Raw genomic sequence first — 15,107 nt, 5'->3', positions numbered from 1 at the left:
GTCTTCCACCAGCATCCTTGTTATCTTCATTCTGGAATAAGTAAGGATATTTAGACTTCATCTCCTCTTCTGCTTCCCATGTCATTTCTTCCATATTTTTGTTCCTCCACAATACTTTGACGGAAGCTACATCTTTTGTTCTCAGCTTGCGGACTTGTCGATCTAATATCGCCACTGGCACTTCTTCATATGATTGGTCCTCTGTAACTTGTACATCTTTTATAGGGACGACTCGAGAAGGGTCTCCAATACATTTTCTCAACATAGATACATGGAATACCGGGTGGACAAATTTCAATTCGGATGGCAATTCTAACTCATAAGCAACCTGTCCAATTCGTCGAAGAATTTTATACGGCCTGATATACCTTGGACTCAGCTTACCTTTCTTCCCAAAATGCATAATACCCTTCATTGGTGAGATCCTCAGGAAAACCCAATCACCAACCTCAAACTCTAGATTATGTATCCTGATGTATTCTATGTATTTCATTGTATTGATTGTCTCGCTGTATGCCACAAAATTTTAATTAATATAATTTATGTATTCAAATGTATTATATAATTTCTCTGAAGATTGCTATGTTTTTGGGGTATTTTTCGGTTGAGAATAATTTTTATAACTGGAAATACAAAATTTGTGTGTTATAATTGAGTTTGTTGAGTTATATTAGGAGTCTATTATGTTAATTGATTTACTTTCTGTTTAAAAACAGTGTAATCTCATGTTTCACGCCGTGAATACAGTCGAATACAATAATTTGTCCAGTTGTAATTCCATGTTTCACGCCATGAATACAGTCGAATACAAAAATTTGTCTAGCTGTAATCCCCTATTTCACGCCTAAAAATACTATTGTATTCATGAATACAGTAGCTTAAATACATCAAATACATCTTATAACAACAGAAAATGTATCTATAATCTGTAATATGGCAAATGGTATCTATAAATAGCTAATTACCTACTAAAAGATAGTGCTTTATGAAAATTTCTCTTTTATAAATATGATGAGTCTAAGGGAGGGGAGACATTCAGAGGCATGCTGATGAAGTGATGAAGTAAACATATTAATTACAAGTTGAACAATAGAAACATAAGTGAAAAACATACTAGAAACAGGATGAACTGAAGCAGTAAAAGAAACATATTATTTGAAACTTGAATTGAAATCAGAACATACCAGTAATGAAGATAGTAAAGACAAAGTGAGGGACAAGAGAGTAGAGTAATAAGCCTTGGCTTACAGCCGGCTGACTTAGAACAATAACAAATAACTAGAGAAAAAAGAGCAGAAGAATGTATTTTGTGCGAGAGAGAGTTTTGAACTAAATGTGTTCGTGTCTTTGTTAATGAGAGAGCATATGTATATATAGTTTGAAACTAGGAAGAATAATAAGGTAAGAATCAAAATCAAGCAGTAATCATGGAACTAGGTATCAATTAGTATAAAATCAGTATAAGTACTCCTTTAATTAAGGGAGTTAATTTCAAAAGGTAAAGACAAATAAGGAAAGAGATCTTATAAGACAGGAATATAGCACATAAGGAAATATTCTGAGGCATAGCAAGTATAGAACAAGTAATTAGGCTAGGTTTAGAAAATCTAATTAAGGAAAGTACTTTAGAACCAATTGACAGCATAGTCGATTGAAAATAAGGCAAGAAAATATCTTAGAGGTTGAAAATCAGTAAGGAAATCATCACAAGAGATTAGTGAAGAGCATCAATTATAGAAAATTAGGGATTCAAATAGGAGTAGCAATGATTAAGGGGAATTAACACAAATTGCTGTAAATAAATGAAATATTCACAGTATAGGAAAGAAGGAATAAAATCATAAACCCTAATAAGCATAGTCAAGTAAAAATCACATAAAGTCAGGAATTCAGCCAGAAAAAAGTACTGACTAGAGGAATTAGCACAAATTTCTTAAACAGAATAAACATAGTATAGGCGGAAGAAGCAAAATCAAAAACCCTAATGAGCATAATAGGGTAAAAATCATAGAAACATAGAACATATTCATGAATAACGGAAATGCGAGCACATTAAACGAACAAATAAGCAAGGACAGTTCTCAGAACCCAGGATTAAGACCAAAATAATTAGGTTTTCAACATGATAAATCAGATAAAAGGGAAAAACTTAAAGAACCGTTTAAACATAGAAAAAATCATGGAATAATACCAGAAAATCAGAGGGAAAGTCATTTTGAAAAAGGGTTAAGAAACCCTAGTTTGAAGATGAAAAGACGTTTTTGAAAAATTGGAGAGATTCTTAAGAAAACAGTAAAGATAACTCAGAAAACTCTTAGATCTTTTACAGATCTAAGAAGTCAAGAGATAAAATTAGTGTTTGAGAGAGAGATAACCAGATATGGAGAGATTCCAGCTTAGAAGCCATGAATTTTGCCGGAAAAAAGAATGATCTTACTCGGACCGCCATAGACGGCCTGAGAATGACTTAGAAACCATGGGAGATGAGTGAACCGCCTTCTGGTTCATTTGAGGACCTCAGGGCAGTAACAAACGGCATATGAAAAGATCCATGGAGGCTAGGGATGGTGATGGAACCTTCATTATTACCGGCGAGCCAATGACTGGTAAGAGAAGCTAGGTTTAGCAGAGAGGATTTTGAGAGAGATGAGAGATGTAACGGAAGAGAGGGTGAGACAAAATGAGAGGATGGGAATGAGGGTTTGGGGGGTAGTCTTTAGGTTAATTATGGTATGGGGGGTCTGGACCGTTGATTAGAATTGATAAATGGTCCAGATTGGACCAGAGATTGGGTCGGGTAGGATTTAAGTTTGGGGCTATTTGTTAAATATAAAATAATTTATAAATTGGCTAATAATTATACAAAATGAAATTTATGCATATAAAATAGCTAAAAATGATTACTTAGTATTTAAAAATATAAATGATTAATTTTCGGCCAAAAAATGAAATAAAATCATATGATTGGGCTATACTTGCAAAGTTATTGCAATTATAGCCAAAATATGCCAATTTGGCTAATTATGAAATAATTTGGGTTACATAGTGTTGCGCCCCCTTTTTCTCGCGAAATTAGGTTTATGACATTTGGGAAGACAACTCATTCCCTGTTGGGAATTGGGTTTTTTGATTTGAAGAGTCGCCACCTAATGAGTAAGTGCATTAGGACACTAGGAAGAATTTGTTTAGAAAAACCAGAGTTTGGGTAAGGGCTAGAAATTATCTCGAGGGGAAGGTGTTGGGCACCCCTCAAGATCCACTAGTGTGGTTTTCGGCCATGCTACAATTGTGACTTAAGTACAAACAATAAATAAGCAAATAAGGGTTTCAAATATGAGGGGTTGTCACATTGTGATTGCAAATAAGTTAATGTTTGAAGAAACAAGGAAGCTGAAATTTGAGAAAAAAGGAGTTTTTGAAAATTTGAAAGTAATAAAATAAACAAGTAAAGGGAAGGGGGTCCTAGGTTTATAAATAATATGGATCACATCAATGCAATACCCGGTAATCACTCCTTAGAAGAGGGGTTACACGTGGTATTAGCGCACCGGTCATCATATCCATATCTACCCTTTCCCACCCCATTGAGGTATTAAACGCGTAATGGTTTCGTTTACTTATTGCATGCTAGTACTCGCCTCAATCATATCAGTCCCGGAGGCATTTGGGACTACTAGTCCTAAAGGGAATGGAGATTTGGGCTTTGTATGGTTTAAAAGGATAAAATTCTAAAGCGACAAACAAAAATACATAAGGCAGATATAGGAAACACATAATAATTTAAAAGGCTCAGACAGGCGTCCTCACTTAAAGGCAGATTATTTAGTATGTCTTGCAGATACTGGTTATGGTCTGAATTAAACTTAAACGTTAAGAAGGCAGACTGGTCTATTACACATTTCAGATAAGAAACAGGAATCAGACCTGCCTGCTGGTTGGAACTAACAGAGTCTGATTCAATTAGCTAATTTGCCTTATAGCTTGCTTAGGTGAAACCTATAGGCATCTAAGATGCAAAAGTGCAGAAGTTTATAGACAGGATTTCTATATGAAAATGTAGAAGTGCAGAACCTAAAACAGGATTTCTATATGAAAATGTAGAATTGCAGAATCTAAAACAGGATTTCTATATGAAAATGTAGAAATGCAGAACCTAAAATAGGATTTCAAAGATGCCGAAATGCAGAACTTGCCATGATTTGAAGAAATAAAGACCTAATGAGCATGATATCTACCCTTATGCATACATGAGTACCCCTCCCCTTTTCACTATAAGCCCCCATGGGTTATTACAAATTATTACAACCCAGAATGAAGAAAAGAAAGTAAAAATTACATCAGAAAGATAAAATCCCAACCAAGAAGAGACTGATTCAGACTTCTGTCTGAAGCATGAAGTAAACCAACTCCAAAGATCAAATTCCAAAGCCTTTCTCCTATTTGGGATGTGTCAGAGTTCCCTAAGAGTCTCAAGTGGACTCCGGGCAGTGCTTACACCCAAATATATTGCAGAATTAGATTATAGTGCAGTGTGGAAGGGTCGGCCCTCAAATGTCCAAGTTTAGATGGAGCTCAAGGTCCCAAAGCAAGACACCTAGGAAGGGGGCAGAACTTAGAATCTAAGAGAGAGTGCAAGTGCATAGAGAGGATTTTGGGGAAGGCCAAGACAGGCTGGTGGTCATACCTAGCAATTAGGAGTGCTGCCACACCCCTAACCAGCCTGTTAGCCACATTGTTTGGGAGTTAGGATCCAATAAAGGATCAGGTCCAGACATGAGCAGCAATTTGGATACTGCCATGCCTAAACCATAACTCAAACACATAGAAGGGAATAAGGGTATGGGGATTTCATACATCAACAGATGCAAAGAGAACAATATATTCAATACAAAACATAAACAACAAAGTAGACAAGATTGTTGAAACTGTAAAGCAAACACATAGGGATGAAGCAGAAAGTTAAATTAGAACATACCAGTTTCAGGGAAATAAAAAGAGAAGAGAGTAGAGTGTTGAATTGAGAATGTAGGAGTATTGAAATTGAAAGCGTTCAATAAGTGTTGTGTAAGTGTTGAACTAAAGGTCTTAAAGAGTATTGAATTGGAAGTCCCCAAAAAGTGTAGAAGGGTCATGCTCTTTATAGTGCAGAAAGCAAGTAGAAATATGTAAGAGAATAATTTCGAAATCAATCACATAAGGTCTCCCTTCAATTAAGGGATTCTGATTTCAAACGGGCAAGATAATTAAGGAAAGAGTTTGATCAAAATATTTTCCAAAGTTGTACAAGAAGGGCAAATTCACAGAAACTATTTAAGGAAAGAGTTTGATATCAACACGGTTTGTGCAAATAAGGAAAATCAATCAATCAACGTCAATAAAAATCAGAAAATGATTTTTGTTATGAATGAATCCAACCAGAAAAGGTGAAGAAAGGTTTAATTAAAGAAAATCAGTAACAATCAATTGATCCTTATTAAAAGAAATTCTGAATCAATTACAAATTGGCAAAACCTTTTTTAAAGGAAGAATTCATCATACATAAAGTGCACAGACATGTGAATCAAGAAAGAGTTTTCATGCTAACTAGAAAAGCCTAACATAGAAAAGTTCAGAGTCAAAGAAGTTCGAGTTCAGTACAAAGACTCAAAATGAGTCTGAGAAACCTAGAGTTCCAAAATAGAACCGTAGTCTCAAACACAAGATCAAAACTCGCCAAAAACCCCAAACCCTAGGGTTTTCAACTCGAGTCAGATACAAAGAAAAAAAGACAAATAATGGAGACAGACTCAGAGGTCTTTTTCAGAGACTTATGAGAAAAAAATAGATGTAATAGCAGGTTCGAGAGAAATAGAATGCAGAACTGAGTTGAAGCATAAAGAACATGTTTTAAGAAAAGCTCGGAACTTAAGCAAGTTCAAAAGAGAAAAAAAGGTGATATAAATTTAAGAAACAGTAGATGAAACATGTTTAGAACGCAAACAAAGGTCTAGTAAAGGCAAACAAAGGACTAAAAGCTTAGTAGAAAAATACAGTAAAGGAGCACATAAGATAGACATGTGAGAGCATGATATAGGAACCAGTAGAAGGAAGAACGAAGCACAATAGAAGAACATGATATTAAGGCAAGCATAAAAACAAGAGAAGAACATGCTAGGTAGGAAAAAAGAACATACAAACATAGCATAGACAGATTCACATAAAGAAAAGAAAAAGAAGTGTTAGAAAACATTTTAAGAATTTTTTTTTCAGAAACCCTAAATCGAAGAGAAACAAATTTTGAAAGAAAAGATTGGGGAAAACGTTTCAAAACTCCAGTAGAACATAGATGTAGCACAGATATAAGAAAACAACCAGAGAAAAACCTCGAATAGCTTAGGGTTTCAGAGAAACCCTAGAAATGAGAAAGGCTTGGAAGAAGGTCCGATCTTAAGTCGGAGAGGTCAGAAATAGGCTTCTGATGCCTGAATATGCCCGAGCCAGGCCGGAGAGGCCATAGAACCTTGGATCTGTAGAGATTTGAAAGGACACCATCGAGGTCGGACCTCGAAACTTCGAACAACGAGGGTTTAATGGTGGAGGAGGGTGAGGACAGGCCATCCATGGCCTGAGAAGCCATGGATTCCGGTGAAAGTGTGGTTGAAAAGGGTAGAAGATGACTAGGGTTCTGAGGAACCTTCAATATAGTTTTGGGAGAGGAAAGTATCCAAAGGTGTCTAGCAGAATGAAATGGAGGATTAGGGTAGGGTTAGGTGAATTAAAATGGTAAGGGACGATCGTGGCCGTTGATCGAAATGATAGTGAACATGTTAAGGGGGTCGAGTTAAAATTGAAATTGGGCTGGTCCAATTGGGGGTTAAGATTGGGTCAATTGGAGGCTAAAATTGAAATGTAATGGGGCTAAAATTGAAACGAAATGAGGATAAAATTTGCATAGCCAATTTTTCCCTTTTATTTTACAAAAAATAGTAAAAATGATTTAGAAAACAAATTAAAAGCACTGGATTAGTTTATTATACATAAATATTAATTTAAAAATACTGGAACCAATTTTATGATTATAAAATGTTATTCAATCTTAAAGTAGGCTAGAATTGCATTTATATGCAATTTAGCTTTAAAAATACCAAATAAATTTGTAAAAATATATAAAAATTACCTTAACTATATTTTGGTTTAAATATGGGAATAAAATAAATTATTCACCAAAATTGATAATTTTGGGAGTAATTATTGATTTTGCACTGCTAAAATGGAAAATAAAGTGGTTTTAAAAATCTTTTAAAAATTGGGAAAAATACTAAAACACTTGGGCATGCTTATATATGCATACATATGTTATTTTGAAAGTATTTTGTATATATGAAAAATATACAGGGAAAAATTGGGTATCAACAGCTGCCCCTCTTTACCCGAGAATGATGAAAGAGTTGTTGGGTAAAGATATGATGACCAATTTTGACCGAACGAAATGAGTTGAAGAATTTGACCGTGCTCTGGTTCCTGAGCTGCCTACATATCCCTAGTCTTATAGGAATCAGGCCATATGTAGTTCAGGATCCATCGGCGGAATATGCTGACGGAGATTTTTTCAAGAACGGACGAGATATTTGGGTTAGGGTGGATGGTTATAGTCTAGTAGGGCTGCGGGAACTGGAGTGGGATCACTCATGCTGAGATGACCGTTGCTAGCAATTTTACCTGAAAATGAGCAATACGAACATATATTGTGCATAATTTTAAACGTGATGCAAGTTCCCGTTGGACCATGAATGTTGTCTTTGGACGGTTAAGATGACGTCCTTAGACCATGATGTCCTGGGCCATGAAGCGAATAATAAAGGATTCGTAGGCCATGAAATGATGCTCTAGGGCTATGAGGATGATGCCTTTGAATAATGATATGAAAAAGATAAAATGGGGTCCTCAGGCCATGGCATGACGTTCTCAGGCTATGAAAATGGTACCTCCGAACAATGATTCCTTCGAACAATTTGGTGATCTTTCAGCCCGTGAGATGCAGAAGGAGGCGATCTTTCAGCCAATGCAAAAATGTAAATGAGGTGGCGGTATTTCAGCCGATGCAAGATGTAAATAGAAAGTGGCGATATTTCAGCCATACAAAAATGTAAACGAGGTGGCGGTATTTCAGCCAATGCAAGATGTAAATAGAAAGTGGCGATATTTCAGCCATGCAAGAAAAATAAAAATGACGATATTTCAGCCGTGCAAGATGTAGATGAAGGTGGCAATCTTTCAGCCATGCGAGACATAAATAAAGTGGCGATATTTCAGCCACACGAGGCATAAATAAAGTGGCGATATTTCAGCCATGCAGGTGGAGACATGGCTTAGTCTCGAAAGGCAGAGTGGTAGCCTTATGCAATGCAAGAAATGCAGGTGGAGACAGAGCTTAGTCCCGGAAGGCAGAATGGTAGCCTTATGAAATGCAAGAAATGCAGATGGAGATAGAGCTTAGTCTCGGAAGGCAGAATCGTAGCCTTATGCAATTCAAGAAATGCAGGTGGAGACGGAGCTTAGTCTCGGAAGGCAGAATGGTAGCCTTATGCAATGCAAGAAATGCATGTGGAGACAGAGCTTAGTCCCGGAAGGCAGAATAGTAGCCTTATGCAATGCAAAGAATGCAGATGGAGGTAGAGCCTAACCTCGGAAGGCAGAATGGTAGCCTTATGCAGGAAGTAAAAATGGCAAATAGCAATAGAGTTTTCTTAGCTGATAGCGGATTGCGGTATCGTGATTGCTGGGGACACTGTTGTGCGGATAGCAGTTGCGAGCAAGTGCAACAGTTCAGAGAGTTGTATTCCTAAACACTGTGAGTGAGCGTATAGTATATTTGATGATTTTGCAACTCAATTGCATGCATCCAAAGAAAAATCGTGAGTTTGTAAAGGGGAAAAGGTTAGTTTGTATTCCTGTTGGCTTTGCTTGACCTGCTCAGCTCTGCTTCGGTGATACTGTATGTTTTCCTAGGGTAGCGTTACAAAGCAATTTTGATAATAGATATGCATGATAAATATATAACCGAGAATAGTTTTCGTCAGATAAATCAATGACCGCGACGTGGTCCAAAACATTGCAACCTCTCTCGTTACGGAATTTTGAGGGTCCTCCTAAAAAATTTTCCCCTAGCTTGCTGAGCTTCTGCTTCTGACGACTGCTAATAATTTTGAGGGTCCTCCTCAAAATTCTGCCCCAGTTTCCAATAGCGGGGGAAATGGAAATTTTATTAAATTGTGACCGAAACCATAAGGCTGCCTATGTATCCTCTCTTAAACGGGAATCAGGTCAGGCGTAGTTCAAATTACATCATAAAAGAAAGTATTAAGGTTACACATAGGATCGCTTGACTGCGTCTGAATTGATCGGTTTTGGCTAAACGTCTCCGTCCATTTCTGCAAGTATGAGGGCTCCTCCTGTTAGAACCTGGTGAACCATGTATGGACCCTGCCAGTTGGGAGAGAATTTCACTTTGGCTTCCTCTTGATGCAGAAAAATTTTCTTTAACACTAGATGCCCCGGTGTGACTTGTCTTGGCTTGACTCTTTTGTTGAAGGCTCTGGATATTCTGTTCTGATAGAGCTGACCATGGAAAACTGCATTCATTCTCTTTCCATCTATAAGAGCTAGTTTCTCATAACAACTCTTCACCCATTCTGCGTCGTCGAGCTCTGCTTCCTGTATGATCCTTAAGGAAGGAATTTCTACTTCAGCGGGTATGACTGCTTCTGTACCATATACCAACATGTAGGGAGTTTCCCCAGTTGATGTGCGGACTGTGGTGCGGTATCCCAATAAAGCAAATGAGAGCTTCTCTTGCCACTGCTTATGCTTCTCTATTATTTTCCTTAGTATCTTCTTGATATTCTTGTTGGCAGCCTCTACGGCTCCGTTCATCTGAGGTCAGTAAGTTGTAGAATTCTTGTGTTTAATTTTGAAGGTTTCACACGTGGATTTCATCAAATCACTGTTGAGGTTAGATCCATTATCATTAATGGTTGACTCTGGAATTCTGAACCGACATATGATTCTGCCACAACGTTCTTAGTCACTGCTTTGTATGATGCTGCTTCAACCCATTTAGTGAAATAATCAATTGCCACTAGAATGAACCTGTGCTTGTTTGATGCGGCGAGTTCGATTGGTCCAATAACATCCATTCCCCATGTGGCGAATGGCCACGGCGAGCTTGTCGCATTAAGCTTGTTTGGAGGCACCTTTATCATGTTTGCTTGTATCTGGCAGCGGTGACACTTTCGGACATACTGGATGCAGTCTGTTTCCATATTCATCCAAAAGTAACCAGCCCGGAGTATCTTCTTGGCTAAGGCAAAACCATTCATATGTGGACCGCAGGTCCCAACATGGATTTCTTCTAGTAGCCTGGATGCTTCCCTTACGCCGATACACCTTAATAATCCCAAATCAGGAGTCCTCCTATACAGGATTCCTCCGCTGTGAAAGAAATTGTTAGATAACCTCCGAAGTGTGCACTTATGAGTGGTGTTGGAAAGCTCTGGGTATTCTCCTTTTGCTAGGTATTCCTTGATATCATGAAACCAAGGTTTTTCGTTCGCTTCTTCCTCGATATGAGCACAGTAAGCTAGCTGATCATGGATCTTCATCGGAATAGGATCGATGAAGCTCTTATCTGGGTGTTGTATCATAGAGGACAGGGTAGCCAATGCATCGGAAAACTCATTCTGGACTCTGGGAACATGCCAGAACTCTGTCTTTGTGAACCTCTTCCTCAACTCCTGTACATGATGCAATTACGAGAGTATCTTGGAGTTCTTAGTTGCCCATTCTTCTCAGACCTGATGTATAAGCAAGTCTGAATCCTCGATCACTAGCAATTCCTGAATGTTCATGTCAATGGCCATCTTGAGCCCTAAGATACAGGCTTCGTACTCGACAATGTTGTTGGTGCACGGGAATATGAGTTTGGTGAACACTGGATAATGCTGACGGGTTTCTGATACTAGAACTGCTCCTATGCCAAATCCTTTGAAATTTGCTGCTCCATCGAAAAACATTCTCCAACCATCATAGGATTCTGCAATGTCTTCTCCTATAAAGGATACCTCCTCGTTAGGAAAATACGTTTCCAGGGGTTCATATTCTCCCTCCACAGGATTTTCAGCAAGATGATCTACCATTGCCAGTCCTTTGACTACTTTCTGAGTCACATAGACAATGTTAAATTCACTTAATAGAATCTGCCACTTGGCCAGCTTGCCAGTGGGCATGGGCTTTTGAAAGATGTTCTTCAACGGATCCATTCTGGATATGAGGTATGTAGTGTAGGCACAGAAATAGTTGCTCGGCTTCTGGGCTACCCAAGTCAGAGCACAACAGTTGCATTCCAACAGAGAATATCGGGCCTCGTATGGGATGAACTTCTTGCTGAGATAATAGATGGCCTGCTCCTTCCTTCCCGTTTCATCATGTTGCCCCAGAGTACAACCGAATGCTCCATCCAATACTGCAAGGTAGATCAATAGAGGTCTGCCCGGCTCGGGCGGGACCAAGACTGTTGGTGTGGACAGGTACTCCTTAATTCTGTCGAAGGATTTTTGACAGTCGTCAGTCCATTTGGCAGCGGTGTCCTTCTTCAATATCTTAAAGATTGGTGCACAGATGAAAGTAGATTGTGCTATGAACCGGCTGATATAGTTAAGTCTTCCCAAGAAAATCATTACGTCTTTCTTGTTCTTTGGCAGTGGCAACTCTTAAATGTCTTTGACCTTTGACGGATCTAGTTCTATTCCTCGGTGACTCACAATGAACCCAATTAGCTTTCCGGCAGGAACCCTGAATGCACATTTTGCGGGATTCAGCTTCAAGTTGTACATTCTTAGTCTATTGAAGAACTTCCTCAAATCTTTCATACAATCAGTGGCTCTCTTGGACTTGATGATGATGTCATCTACATATACCTCGATCTCCTTATGTATCATATCATGGAAAATGGTAGTCATGACCCTCATGTAGGTGGCCCCAGCATTCTTTAACCCAAACGACATTATCTTGTAACAATACATTCCCCATGGCATAATGAAGGCCGTTTTCTCAGCATCTTCTTCATCTATCCAGATCTGATGATACCCATCAAAACAATCAACAAACGACTGCAGCTCGTGCTTGACGCAGTTGTCAATTAGAATGTGTATACTTGGAAAGGGGAAGTTGTCTTTGGGACTGGCCCGGTTGAGGTCCCGGTAGTCGACACAGATTCTGACCTTCCCGTCCTTCTTTGGTACTGGCACGATGTTGGTAACCATTTTGGATAGTCTACTACTCTAAGAACCTTAGCTTTGACTTGCTTGGTGACTTCTTCCTTGATTTTAAAACTCATGTCAGGCTTGAACTTCCTGAGCTTCTACTTTACTGGTGGGCATGTCGGATCAGTTGGCAGCTTGTGCACCACAATAGATGTACTTAAACCAGTCATGTCGTCATATGACCAGGCAAATATGTCCTCATATTCCTTCAGCAATTCTGTGTATTCTTCCTTTTCTGTCGGTGACAAATGAACGTTGATCCAAGTTTCTTTGACATTTTTTGCATCTCCCAGGTTAACAATCTCGGTCTCGTCCAGGTTGGACTTAGGTCTGTTCTCAAAATCCTCAACCTCTTTAACAACCTCTTCTGGTATATCATCTTCCTCTGAGTCCGTTTGTCGCGTTGTCTCGTTACATGTCACAGTCGTTGGTTCATCAAGATAAGTAATAGTAATACCCGAGGCTTTCCTGGCTCTGGTGGTTCTGATGGTCCAGTTATTGAGGCATGCTCCTCCACTCACTGCCTGTATGGAAGGGCCTTCCTCCCCCTCCTCCTCGAAAACAACACAACAATCAATATCATTGTCTTTCAGGAACAAATTCCATACTGCTGCAAGTGCTTCCTCTTCTTCTAACCCATAGATAATATCGGCTGGCTGGAAAGTCTGCTTCAAATGTGGTATTGGCTGCTCCAGCGGATAGTAAGGACCGCGCCATGGTGGCGACCAGTTGTTGAATTCTTCCTAAGTGTACTCATATCCCAGACCGAAGGTGGTGCTATGTTTCTTTAGTTTGATAGCCTTAGCTATTCCTTAGAGGTTCTTGCCAAGTCCCTTTCCAGGTTCGTATCCGCTCCAGTTCAATATGCTTTCAATTTTATTGTCCCACCATTTATCTTGGTCAACGACATTGACTCTCTCGATGTGGTGATAGGTTTATCCACCTATCTTTCTTCTACCTCCGATCGTTGGGATGGTTTGGTGACTGTATATGGGATTGCTACCGTCGTCGTGAATGATCACCTCTTGGTGATTACATTCAAATTTTACCGCCTGATGCAGTGTCAATGCTATGGCCCCAGCGGCATGAATCCACGACCATCCCAACAGTAAGTTGTAAGATGTCGGCACGTCTATAACTTGAAAATCAACGTCGAACCAAGTAGGCCCCATTTGCAAGCACAAACTAATTTCCCCAATAGTGGACCTTTGGGAACCGTCAAAAGCTTTGACATTGATGGACCCATCCTTGATCTTGTGCAGGCTCTTTCCCAAAGTCTTGAGAGTTACCAATGGACAAATGTTGAGGCTGGACCCTCCATCAATCAGGATTCTGGTGATGAAATAATCCTTGCACTGCAAGTAATGTGCAATGCTTTGTTGTGACTCAAACCTTCTGGTGGAAACTCATCTTCATAGAAAGTGATTTTGTGACTCTCCAATACCTGCCCCACCATATTTGCCATCTCTCCTCCAGTGATGTTGCTCGATACATATGTCTCACTCAGTACTTTTAACAGAGCATTCTTATGGGCATCAGAGCTTTGTAGCAAAGCTAGGATAGAGATATGTGCCAGTATTTTGTTCAACGGATCAATGACTGAATACTCTTTGGCCTGTATCTTCCTCCAGAGATTGTCGAGCCCAGCTTCAGTGATGGCTGGCCTTCCAGGTGCCTGCTTAATCGACTTAGCCAAATGTTCTGGAGTATAAACCCTGCCGGTCCTTGTCATACCCTGTGCCGCAACTGCTTCTTCGAACTTGGTTTTCCCTTTCCTTCTTGCCTCGACTGTGTAATCTCGTGGTATAGCTTTTGTGTGGAACGGTGTTATAGATGTCATTACTACCGGAATGGGAACCCTTGCTTTGGAAGGTAACACAACAACCTCAAATGGCGCAGGTGCCTTTGGGGACCCAACCTCGACCTCAATTGGTGTTGGCGTCTTTGCAGGGGGTGATGCTTCAAACTCAAGTGGTACATACATATTCACCTCGGTGTCCCTAGAAGGCTGAAACTGGACCACAATCGGGTTAAGGGTGATTGTTGATTTCTTTGTCTCGTCACCTTCTGCGATTAATCCGATCGATACTTTGGGGTCCCAATCATCCTCTATCTCAATCATGTGAATGCCTCCACCCTTGTGGTCTGGTAGAGGGTTGTTGCGGACGTTCGGAGCTGGATCTTTTTCCACGATGATCTTGTTGTAAATCAAAGCTTGGATCTTATCCTTCAGAAAGCGGCACTCATCAATGGTATGCCCTTTCATGCCAGAATGGTATGTACAAGTTTTGTTTGGGTTGACCTATTGGTAGGGATTTTCGGGGGTTATGCCAGGGATAAGGGTGACATAACCAGCAGCTTTGAGCCTTTCATACAGCTGGTCAATTGCTTCGGCAATGGCGGTATACTATTTGGGAGGTCTACGGTCAAAATTTGGTCGCGGTCTAGGAAAGTTTTGGCGAGAGGGAGGTGATTGATAGTGGTCTTGTTGGGTGTTGTAGGCTTGGTAGACATGTGTGGGTTGGGAGTATCTGGGTGAAGTAGGTTGATATGTGGGTGGTGGAGGTGATTGTTAAGTAGGTGGTGGAGCTTGGTAAGAGGGCGAGGGTGCTTGGTAATTTGGGGTAGGTTGATATGTGAGTGGAGGCATCGGGTAGGCTTGGTATTTTATAGGGGATTTGGTTCTCTGTGCAACCATCACAGCGCTCATGTCCCTCTTCTTGGACGTGCCACCAGACTATAGAGCCTTGTTGGTAGCCTACAACGCTTTAATGTTTGTGACCATGCCACTTTTGATACCTTCCTCGA

General features: G+C 39.8%; 1 protein-coding gene across 1 annotated transcript; it reads right to left on the bottom strand.

The window, feature by feature from the left end:
• Positions 1 to 13,234: 13,234 nt before the first annotated feature.
• LOC138870464 (uncharacterized) lies at positions 13,235 to 14,565 on the bottom strand. Its single transcript, XM_070148269.1, has 2 exons — positions 13,744 to 14,565; positions 13,235 to 13,654 (listed from the first exon to the last, which is right to left on the bottom strand). The coding sequence occupies exons 1-2, from the start codon at positions 14,563 to 14,565 to the stop codon at positions 13,235 to 13,237; spliced, it is 1,242 nt and encodes a 413-aa protein (XP_070004370.1).
• Positions 14,566 to 15,107: the final 542 nt, after the last annotated feature.

This window comes from Nicotiana sylvestris, chromosome 6, assembly GCF_000393655.2.
Source record: "Nicotiana sylvestris chromosome 6, ASM39365v2, whole genome shotgun sequence".
Lineage (NCBI taxonomy): Eukaryota > Viridiplantae > Streptophyta > Magnoliopsida > Solanales > Solanaceae > Nicotiana > Nicotiana sylvestris.
The sequence above is the reverse complement of the archived record's forward strand: the minus strand, read 5'-3'. Positions and strand labels throughout refer to the sequence as shown.

Coding starts and splice junctions, on each gene's coding strand:
- LOC138870464 (XM_070148269.1), bottom strand. CDS start 14,565: ATGAAAGGGCATACCATTGATGAGTGCCGCTTTCTGAAGGATAAGATC. Junction 13,655..13,743: donor TGGCAAATATGGTGGGGCAG/GTATTGGAGAGT, acceptor CATTACTTGCAG/TGCAAGGATTATTTCATCAC.